The 11,873-nt window shown below is 48.6% G+C and overlaps 1 protein-coding gene across 3 annotated transcripts in view; it reads right to left on the minus strand.

The window, feature by feature from the left end:
- Positions 1-11,873, minus strand: part of LOC107273155 (protein slit) — a 135,657-nt gene that overhangs the window by 120,006 nt on the left and 3,778 nt on the right. For 2 of the 3 annotated variants that reach the window (XM_015751059.2, XM_025089684.1), the window contains exon 1: positions 4,540-5,593. In XM_015751059.2, coding sequence (XP_015606545.1) covers positions 4,540-4,829 — 290 coding nt within the window. In that variant the 5' untranslated portion in view covers positions 4,830-5,593. Of the gene's footprint in view, positions 1-4,539; positions 5,887-11,873 lie in introns of those variants that run through there. The other variant, XM_015751066.2, reaches the window with a different exon arrangement.

The following is an 11,873-nucleotide window of genomic DNA, read 5'->3' on the forward strand; positions in this document are numbered from 1 at the left end:
GCATGGGGAGGGTACCCCGGCGGGGGAGTACGGAGAGTGGACGACGGGAGTACTGGGAGCAAAAAGATTAAAGGGAGGACAAGGGGAAAGAAAAGGAGACAAGGAACGAGGAGGTGACAGAGGAGGTTCTTGAGAAGGGACATACGACGACTACGGGCTATACGGTACGTCACTGCTTGGTCGGAGGCTTGTTTTGACAGACGCCAGGAATACGAATACACTCTGTTTGTTCGTTCCTTCCCAACCACTTATACGACGTATCCACCTCGGACTTTGGTTGCGCTTGCCTTTCCTTGGTAGCAATGTTTCTTTCACGTGTCCATCATATACTGTAGCTAGTCGAGATGCTCCTGTCATTACTGAACATTTAAACGCTCCGTGGGAAAACTACGTAATATATATATATATGTATATATACATATACATATGCCAATGCGCAGAGTACAGGCTGTGCAGAAATTCCATTCTGTTTTCCGAAAAGCAGGAAAGGATCCAAGGAACCCCTTGGGACTGCGGCAGGTTTCCCGGCATTGTCCGATAATTCAAAGCGGCGCCCGCCACGGGGCAGAGATCACTAATATAAATGTTAATGCTCGCTTTCCGAGAGGGATGTCGGTGGGGAAGAGTTCAGAGCAGCAAGACGGTCCATAAGGAATGGAAAAGTGAAAGACAAAGAAAAGTAAAGGCAAACTCGCGGGAAATACATGGAAATGACGTTCGGCGGTCATTTATTCTTTTTTTTTCCACCCCGCCAAGAAATAACGTACCACCACCGACGAATCCACGTCGAAATCGCGTCCGGAAAAATAAATGGTAACGTGGTGTATATATATATACATGTACACAATACCGTGTAAAAACGCTACGTATTTATGTAAGCCGCTTGCACGAGCTTCTAAGGATTCCGCTGCGATAAATTACACGAGGCAAACCTAGCTGATTTCTAACTTGAGAAATTTCACTTCTTTTTTCCCTTTTTTCCAGCACCCCCTTTTTTTCTTTCCTTTCTCTTAAATCCGCCGCCACCCTCTCTCACGACAACCCTCTCTCCTCCTTTGCATTCTGACCTCGACCACGATTCCCAATCTCCCTTTTATTTATTTTTTTTTTCATTCTCACCAGGGTAGTCCTCTGACATGGACTGGATGTCCAGCCAGCAACATGGACCCCCCAAGTGTCGAAGGTTCTTTGCCATAACCTACAATACCTATATATATATATATATATATATATGTATCCACTATTATACATAGCACGAACTACACCGCCGCTCTTGGTTTCCCGCACGGAATCTGCTATGCGAGTATCGTTTGTAGATGCAATTTCTATGCACATAATCCAACGACAATAGGCCCCAGTCGATCGAGCGACTAAACGCAGATCTGTTCAGTCGCCGAGCGACATTCGGTAAGCCAACCATGCTACTGCTAAGCCTAATTCCAATTTACGACCAATCGAGCATTCGACGTTGCTGAAAATCTTAATGGAACTCGTAATACCGTCCCGCCATACATCGGTATCCGCCATTGTCGTTACGTCACGGCAACAAAGAGTCAATATTTGTCAAACGGACTGTACAGGACATTTGTAACCAGTTTAAGTCAAACAGTCGCATGTTTATAACGAGACTGTATTTATAGAACGGGCTAACCGTACCGAATTGTATAGGACTTTTCCCCGAAACTGGGGTAGTTCCTTTTCGAATGGTTATTAGTGGAGTCAGGTCGAGGAACACGTAGTCGTGTTTTATGCAGTTAGAGAATGGCATTCGTCGAAATGTGAAATATCGATGCGCGATCACGTCCCAAGGGGTACTACGACTACCTGCGTAAAATTAATTCCAAAAGCTACCCCAAGAATTTCGTCATGGTTATGCGCGAGATGGAAGGCCCCCACAGCCACGCCCAGGGACCCCGACGGGTGCCCGTAGGATATTAGGGAAGGAGGGGGGAGGCCCTTCGTACACAGTGGGCCTACGGGCAGTTAAGGGAAATAATGACAAGGCCCGACAGGGATGACGTGAAAAAATGCGCGATCCCTTTCTAGGATAATTTTTTGTTTACCTTTAACATCGCTGATGAAAATCATCGACTCGTCTATCGGAAATAATACCTAGAAAAATAGACACCCCCAAAGACAAAATCCACAAAATATCTCATACAAAAAATTTGCGCTGTAATGAAAAAAAAAAAGTTACAAAATCAACCCCATCCCATTCGCAATAAATAATTGTGAAAAACAAATATATTTTTCCTCCGTTGTTCCAACTTGTAAAAACCATCGATTCGCGGCAAAAAGCAAAATTTAATTCTTTTCCAATAATTTTCAATAATATCCAATGCGGCATACCAGCTAGGCATTCGATTCGTGTATAAAGGTTCCCCCCGTCACCTTCATCGCCCTCCCCCCCAAAAAAAAAAATAGCAAACAAAGATACAACGTACATAAAACATCTGACGCAATGGATATCCTGCTGGGATGACAGAAGTTTCGAAATCGAACCTATCCTCAAGCGCGATACAATATACGATATACCCAGTAGGTACGGAATATAGTATCAACACGGTCGTTATGCTCCAAACTATTTATGTACGTAGCAGCGTATCGCGTGCTTCCGTGTGTCTACGTGTTAACTGGCCCTCAATGATTTGTAAATAGGACACATCGTCCAAATGAACAGTGAGAGTCGGTACATGCGGTGAGCGCAGTAGGAACTGGTACGATGCCCTCTGGACTCTGTATTACGTGTATAGTATATACATACGTGTATACGTACATCGGGTACGTAACGATGTTACAGGAGTAACATTGTGCAGCCGACGACGCAGGGCGTCGCGTTACACCCGTGGAATGTTACTTGGGAAAACATCGTATCGAAGGTGGCTAGGGGGGGACCTTATTCAAACACTCTGGACCCTCCATGGCTGTTTGGCTTTCCAAGTGGTGTTTATGTAGCTTAATCCAAAAATTATAAGTCCAAGGAGCAACTACGTGCGATCATAACCTCAAACGGGAATGCCCATGTTAAATGGATAAACCCATAAGTCTATAAATTAGACCAGAAAAATCAATGCAGTAAAAGACAGTGTCCGTACGAATTTGGATGTAGAATAAAAGTGCTCGTGGTAGTTTATACAGGGTTGTACCTTAAAAACGTATTAAAGCCAGCAATTACAATCAGCCACCCAGACCGTCGAATCCGCCCCTAAAGTCGCGAGAAAATTCAATCGCCCCATCAGCGGTCGCTCGGATCGATCGACAAAGACGGTATAGAGGCAGCGGCGGCAAGATAAACAGAGACGATAGAGGTACTGGAGAGCAAACGGGGGCTGGCGCGTTGCTCAAAGCGTAATGGTGGCCCCGGAGTGGGCTCGTAAAAGCACGTGAGCTCGGAAATTTTACGAGGTGGCTACACGTAGGTCGCGCATGGCTATGCCTAATACGTAGATACATGGTTGATCGAACGGTATCCTCATCGGGCGTTTATCGTTCGCTCGTTTTCATGTGTATTGTTGCGCGGTGTATATAAGCCGGACACGGGAGTTTTGAAAGGTACGATAGTGCCGGTGCATGTTCCTGGATCATCGTGGCTATATAATTTGTTGGAGATTTTAGTGGCGCCCCACTATGCACGCGAGGGCCCTCACCGCGTTGCTGGAAATTATACGCGTGCAGGTAAAGCCCACTGGCGATGTATCTTTGTCGGTTCTCATGTAATCACGTATACGGCCGCAAGGATCCTACCGACTTTGGTTTCACGTGTGCGTGAAACCCGCGACCACTGGGGTACTGTAGATTTAGATGGGTTCTCGAACGGGAAAATGGGGTTCCTGGCCCATCTGGTCGGTTAGCGCTGTCGCTCGTTATCTCTGCATCGAGTTCGAGAGGAAGGAACAGGTAGATCCAGAGGTTCTCAACCTGTTTGATTTTCTCGTAATCGAGGGTATATTCAGGGAAGGGCTTTTCTATAAGACCTTTCGGGTCAGTAGGTCCTGCTACGTTGCCTGTATGAGTTGAATCGTTACAGTGCTCGGAGATCGAATATGTAAATAGGGGATGATGAAAGGGTAGAACGGATACTTTAAAAGGGATCAGACAGACGAAATTAAAGCCTGAGTATGTCCTATGGAAGATATTAATAACCCAGCTTAACAAGGTATCAGGTATTGATAACAGAAGGACGTACTTTGGACGTCTTCGTCTTTGACAGCGTAAAAAAGTAAGTTTAACACGGTAGAAAAACGGCGGGTCGGCTAATGTATTTTCACGGATTTAATTATTCATTCCTTCTTCTCTTCCCGCTGCCGGCATATTAATCGTATGCTAATACCGGCGTTAATAGTCGTTTACTCCTCGGATTTATTAAGGCGCACGATCGGCTATTGATTATTCGGTCCCCGATGCCCTTTGCTGGCCTAATGCGAGTGGGCAGATCGCATCGAGCGGAATGAAATTCAAATTTTGAGTGTAACGATTAAACGCCTCAAGGTACGGCGTGGTGTATATATGTGTATACAGATATACGTATAAGGTACTCACAGTTTTTCGGCAAGCAGAAGAGCAGCCAGGTCCCCCGGTACTTGAGTGAGTCCTCTGTGAGAACAATCGAGCTCCTGGCCGTCGCACGTGCAGGCCCATGGACATCGGGCTCCGTTAAGACCGTCGATTCCGCCTGCCAGACCGTCCAATCCGAAACTTCCAATGGCCGTTTCGTGCGATGCGCCACCGAGCACAGAAAATATTAGCAGGAGTCCCCAGGCGCAAACAACTGATCCACAGCTAACTCCAAGGAGCCTTAGCGACCAGGTGGGCGTCATGGCGCGAGCCATCGCCAGGATCTTCCTATTGATATCCTTTACAGTCTCGTTAGATCCTTCGAGGATCTTGGCGAAATCACCTTGTCGTTTCGTCCTGATGTCTCCAGGAGGACGCGGTCCGTATATATCGACTATCCTGGTCTCAGCGGTTCCCACGTGCTGAATTAAGGTTAGGGATACACCAAGGGCTCTCTGATGAGGTTGCTGATTTCGGTGCGCTTCCGGTGATACGATCGACCGATTTAATTCCTCGGCAGGTCGGGGCGATCGGCGCGACTCGCATTCGACAGCCGATGCCGATCCTCGAGAACTGGTAGCACTTATACCGCCACGTGACGAATTGTTCCTCGAAGATGATTGGCTGCTGGAAATTCTTCGGATCGGCAGGTCACCCAAGTTCTTCTTGCTCCTGCGGCTCTTGCGTCGCGCGCTGCGAACGGGGCTTGAGGTTGCTTCCGAAGTATCCGGAGAGCCGGGTAGAACCCGCAGAGGTACCCCGAGTCTATCGGCGACGCGAGTCCTCTTGATTTTCTCCAGTCCACCAGAGGCTGGTTGGTCCCCGCCGATCAGAACGTCCGGCAGGGCCTCTCTGGGCCCAGGAGGCCGGTCCCGGGAATTCCTGTGGACGGCGACTTCGGCTACCGCTAACGGCGCGAGCCTCTCGTCCTGCTCATCTTGCCGTATCAGCTCCAGAGGCCTTATCTTGATGCTGGTCCTCGTCAACGATCTACCGTACCCCCGTGGGTACGAGCCGCGTGCCCTGGCCTCTGCTTTCCGCGATCACTCTCACCTCCCCGTCGACGGGTATAACGTTATCGGGCAAGGTCATCTATCTTCGGAGAAGTCGCACTATTTGACTCTTTTTTTTTTTTCAAATATACATAAATCACCTTAAAAAAATTCACTTTCAGGTCATGCGACCACTATCGATCACTGGCAGTGCCTCTATCGATCAAAGTTTACTTTCGTTCGGCCCAACCAGGGTATCTACATAAGCACAGGTAACGACCTACAGCGAGACAGGTATTCCCGAACTTGCGAAACTTTCCGCTGAACGAGGATGCATCACCTGTAACAAAAACAATACAAGGTGATCGATAAGTAGGAATATTAGTCCTAACATTCCGTTCGAGTACCGTCTCCAAGTATCCAAGTATCGACACACCCATACGTGCCACTGGTGCATTGCTACGCGACAGCCACGCGCGATTTTGACACGAAAGAGAAATCCCAGCGTCGCGCAATATCGAGAAGCGTGGAGAAAATATGCTGGCGAAGCACAATCAAAGCCCGAGATGCATTCCGTGCACGACGAGGACACTCGCGAGAATATTGGAATTTTTCTCAAGCTTCCCTGCACCCGCCCGACTTCACTATTTTTACTATTTTATATGGGCCCCAATAGCATCGTCCTTTGCACGGCGCTGACGTCCCACGTAAGTTACCTAGATACATGCACCATAGTATACGCACATGTACCACACTTCGGCCACGAGTGAGTGATGCGCCCGAGTATCACGTGACTTCGAAAAAATCAGTGAAATAGTATTTCAGCCAACCGATCGTTCCCGTGCGAATCGTAAGTAAAAAAAAGAACGAATCGAAGAAAGTGAGTGAGGGTCCATCCACGGTAAATTGAATGAATTGAAAATTATGAAAATTTTCGCTAAAATCTAATAATCGCGTGCCGGTGACGCGGCAAGGGGGCGATCGATAACTCGATTAGCAGTCGCTGCCACGGTTGCTCGATGGTAGCTTGGAGTAAGTAGGTACAAGCCTGCTAAGGTTGGTAGGTAAGCAGCCTACTGGCAATGAGAAGTGTGAGTTACACACGAGGGCTGCTGATACTCCAAAGCACTCGAACCCATGATATTGCCCTGGTCTGCCTCTGATGTGAAAGTCAAGGTGGTAGGTAGTAGTCGGGGGTCCCTGTGTCACATAGCTGGACGAAATACGGGGTGGGAAAACGGTTCCGCCGTCACCCACCTATCAGTACGTTAGAGAGACATTGGCGAAGGGTGCCAAAGGAATAGAGTGGCGAGAGGCACGGTGGCAGGGTGACTGAATCTTCTCCGCCTCCTCTCAGCATCCTCTGACGCTAGCTCGGTCCTCTGCATTAATTAACGACGTTAGCGCATATTAATTGAACTAAAGTAGCGACGTCAATAGCTACAATTTCACCCTCTGGACTCGAAACCCCTTTTCCGCTACCCTCGTACCACGAGCACTTACAGAGCGTAGAGCTGTTAGCCGATACCTAGTGTACCTGACTAGCACCCGGCTCTCCTACGCTTTTGAGTCAGGGGCGGATGGACGATGGCGACAGTCAAGGGTGACACGGTCCGGAGTGCGTAATAAGTCACGTCGTAGGCAGAAAGTCTGAACTTTATGTATCGTTTCAACGGCCCAGCCGGAACGGCAGTAGCTGCGAGATTGTTGCGCGTGCTCCTTAAGGAAATATTAAGCGATAAAGTCATGCCTTTTATTTGAAAAATCTCTACTCCCTTATCACGGCCCGTCGAGCCCGGCCTGCTACCCAGGAGCCCGAACAGGTTCGACGCTCGAGTTCCGCGATGAAGCGGAGGTAAGATTGCCGCAGGGGAAGGATCGGGAATAGGAAGAAGTCGGGAGGGAGAAATCGATTTGTGAATCGACTGCCGAGCAATACGGCGGGAACTCGCGCCAATATTGTATTCTTATCGGCATATTTGTAAGCCACTTGGGAACAGAATTTACAGTGGAAAATATCGAAATACGAAGGATGCAGGTAAGTCCGTAGATGGTGAGATTGGCGAGTTGGTTGGGTAGTAGGGTGAATCTTCAGATTGGGATGTAGGTGAGAACGTACATAGCTTCCGAGTGGTCCCAGCCGATTTTCAAACTGAATACATTTGAGACACACGGTATAAGTAGGAATAAGACGAATCGAACGATCGAAAAGTCTACCCCGAGACCTTTACTCATCGCGCCTTCTCTCTCCGTCCCACGTCAGCTCTTGCCGTAGGTATATCCCGTGTCGTCTCTGGGGGCCCTCTTTATTTTTTCTCCATTTCCAAGAAAGCGACCGAGGCACGCGCGCGGATGCGGTTAAAGTGCCGCGCGACGATTTTCGTGAAAAGCTCGGAAAAACGTTTACTTTGGAAGCAGAGATGTTTGGCTAGCATATGCACCTAATGGCCCGTGAGAAATTGATTTTTCGGATTTCGCCGGATGAAATTCCTCTGAATATACTCAGCCTCCCACAGGACCATTCACCCCGACCACCACGCCCCGGGCCCCCTCCTCGCCCCACCCGTCCCTGGCGTATACGACGAACACGTGCTCCAGTTCGCATTCCCTATGTCCATAGGTGTCGACGTCGCGCGCCTAAGATTTTACAGATGAGATTTTACGGAATCGATATACTAAGAAACAGGATCAATAGATATCTCCGATGGACCAGACCAGCGAGACTGGATTGTGTTTAAAGTTTGACACTCTCATCCAAGGATCGGATGGACCACGAAGTTTCAACGGCTCGAGTTACTTTCTTCACTTTCTTCGCATTTTCTCTTTAGCACTTCGTCCCCTCCTACTCCTCTCTCTCTCTCTCTCTCTCTCTCTCTCTCTCTCTCTCTCTCTCTCTCCCTCTCACACACACTCCACGGCGTCCCTATCCGCCGCGAGGGCGACACAAGGGACCAAGAGAGACTCTCGGATATTAGGTTTCCCAGTGCGGTTTTCAACCACCCACTCGATCGACTGATCGGCCCCCCGACTTTACCCCAGGGAAATCACACTAGATACGAACATCCTCTGCACCGCCGTCTCTCACTGTTCTCGCCTTTTTCCTCGGGCTTCATATCCTTCACCTTTTTGGTGCACTTAAGACGTCGATCCGGGATATCGACGCGGTTACAGCACCATTGAGAGGTCTCAGTGTATTCATCGAAAGACGATGGAAGGCTGCACGCGCGCCGTTTAATAAAATTTATAAATTGAGTACCTGCCTTCTGGTTGATCGAAGGTGAGTATGCGCGCACGCAATTTCAGGGTGTTTTAATTCTTTTTCTTTTTTTTCAAAGTTACTCGGAATGAGTTTGGTGATTGGACCTAGACACGTGGATGCAGAGGTTATTCAGGACTGTTGCAGCACCGGAAGATGGTATCGTGGGAATTAATAGAAATCAAATCAGGACAGAACTACCTTCAGCTGGTCCAATAGTCATGCGTAGCCATATACATTTCTACACGATCGAATATTATGAATGTGTCCGCGTAGTTCGTGCGTTCGAAGTTTCGTAATTTCCCACATTTCCCCAGTGTCTCGTCTCAATTTCAAATATCATATGAGTTCACGAAGAGAGATAGAGAGAGAAAGTGGTCAGTCTGTATTACGTGCCCGAGGCGTGACCCGTGCCGCGAAATCATGAGTTTGCATGGTCGCAGCCACAGGATACAGAGTACAGCGAGACTGGAGAATCTATGAAATTTTGTGACAATAAAAAAAAAAAAAGACTTTTTCCGAATTCAATTTGTCTCCCAGTGGTGTGCCCGTTCCTCTTCGGCCACTTCCGCAAGTTTTTCTCTTGGCGCGGTATCCCAACATCCAACCGCCCACTCATCCTTCACTTCCCACTTCCGGCGAGCGGACACTAATCGGTCTAGACGCTCCGACCGGAAGTACCATCCCCGGGAGGAAAACTTTTCGAGGAGACGCAGGTGAGAGTCGGCCATCTTTAACGGTAGGATTTCGTGTGACGTCATCGGGGACCTGGCCATCGTGAGTAGAAGAAGGAAGGAGGTCGGAAGGAAAGGGTTCGACGTTAGGAAGAACGAAGAGGTAGAAGAACTGGAAGAGAGAGTCCAGGGGCGAAGAAGAAATAGCCTGAAGTGGCTCCTCGACTTTTAATAAAGTCATCCACCTGTGACGCGCTAATGGTAAATCTATAATGGCCGCCGATCCCCTCCCTAATCCTCGCCCCACCAGCCCCAGGCGACTCCCAATCCACCGCTCACGACTCACGTCCCATATTTCGTATAAACTCCGCGGACCCATAACAATAAAACTCATCTTCTAATCCCATCTACAATATATTTTTTCCTTTCGCAGCGTCACGCGCGCCCCCTGCACGTAATATCTCTGTTCTCAGACCCCCGAGCGAAGTCCCGCGAGAGTCCGATCGCTTAGTTTGGTTATCCGCCGCCAGGACGGTAAACGTCGCTGATGTCGCGTAACGGCACGAGGTATTCCTGATCCCGTCCATCCGACGTCCGACGTCGAAACCTCCGTACCTACTGTCTACCACTACCGTGACACGTTCGAGTTTCTTATCTCACGACTTATCCGTGTTGTTAGATAGCCATGCACTTCTTATCGTTTCACGAATAACAGTTCTCGAAATTGGCTTTATGGCTGTTGATTCACGTTAGTGTACATCAGTGTCGTATCGCGCCGCTAGATGGACACGGTTCTCGAAGGTACGAATCCCTACGTGCCCTATACCTTTACCCGAACGAGGATTTAGATCGCTGTGTCCCAGTGATCCAGTGTTCGGCTACGAGTACAGACCAATTGGTATATGTATGTCCTCTTTCGAAAATGCTAGAAGCACTGTACAGTATATACAACTCAGAGAGCAGAAAGACCGACGGGTGAGAAGGGGGAAATCCTCGAGCGAACGTGCATGTCTATATGTTTACAGGTGGACTGTGACTGTGCGCACTACCAAGGACCGAAGAGAAGTATAGGACGAGTATGTGGAGACATGTTTTTACGTGAGATAGCGATCGGGCACGAGTTGGATTCTTTATTCCGTGCAGGGAGTCCACCGGACCAGCCCGGATCAGCCTGGTTCGAAAGAGAGCGTCGACTCCTTCCTCTCTGAATTATGATAAATGTCGTGGCTGTGACGCCGCGATTTTATCGCTCGATTTATCCCCCCAGCACGCCCTCTCTACGTCTCAACCCTCATTCCCATTCTTGTTCCACGAGTCTCGTTCCTTTTGCAACGGGACACCCCTTTACCTCCCTCTTACTCGTGGAATTCGCAATACATACGAGTGAACGGGTATTGCCCTGATCTCGGGTACTGGTCGTGGATGTTGGTGCTGGTACGGATCTTGCTCACTGAGCTGGGACTTTCTGCGCTACTCTTTGGAAAGAGTATATCATCTACGACCAGAAGCCGAGTCCGTTCAGATATACGAACACTTATGCGTATGCCCATCGGAGAAATATATAAGAAATATTTTCATGATTTGTAGTAAAAGAATAGAAGAAAAAAAAACTAATATGAAATCGGTCTGATATCCGTATGAATATCGTGAAAGGTTACACCGATATACGTTACCCACTATATTTTCTATGCCCTTGGCTCTCGCCCTGGAACCGCACGAGGGTTGCACCAAGCGAGCTAAAACAATTACGCGGGCCCCGGATGGCAGAGTCTCGGCACATTTTCGCACAGGGCGAAATCCAACAGGAGCCACCCCTTCTGAGGTATGCGAACTACCCCTGCCGGGGAGTACATAATCCCGTTCTACGGCGAGAGTATTACCTCGAGAAACCCCATGGGAGAAGGGCGACCCCGCTTTATGAGTATCCCGTACAGCGTTTACGGACGTACGGAAAGAGGGACAGAGATAGAGGGAAACGTAGAAAAAGACGTCGAGACCTCATCGATGTAAAGACAGGTACATTTCCCATACGGCAGATTCTTCGCCATATAACAGGGTTAACCGAGCTAACCTGATCTGTCCAAAGTTCGCGCATACGTCTAATTCCTATACCGTAGCCAAATATCGGCTTGATGCGTTTGCCCTGAATAAACCCCCATAGTACCCGTGCAACTAGGAATAACTGCTCGCGCCCACTCGCCGAGGAATCAATAGTCACACGCAGCTGAAATATGGAGATGCGACCATGGCATGTCGGACTCGATGGACGTTCGAATGCTTAACAGTTTCATAAATTGAAATTTACGATTCCTCCCCATCACCTTTTTTTCCTACCCCCCCTTGCCCTCCTATGGCCGATTCCTATGAATTATTCAGCCCCTTCCCCTCGTACCTCGA

This window comes from Cephus cinctus, unplaced genomic scaffold (assembly GCF_000341935.2).
Source record: "Cephus cinctus unplaced genomic scaffold, Ccin1 Ccin1_scaffold0087, whole genome shotgun sequence".
Lineage (NCBI taxonomy): Eukaryota > Metazoa > Arthropoda > Insecta > Hymenoptera > Cephidae > Cephus > Cephus cinctus.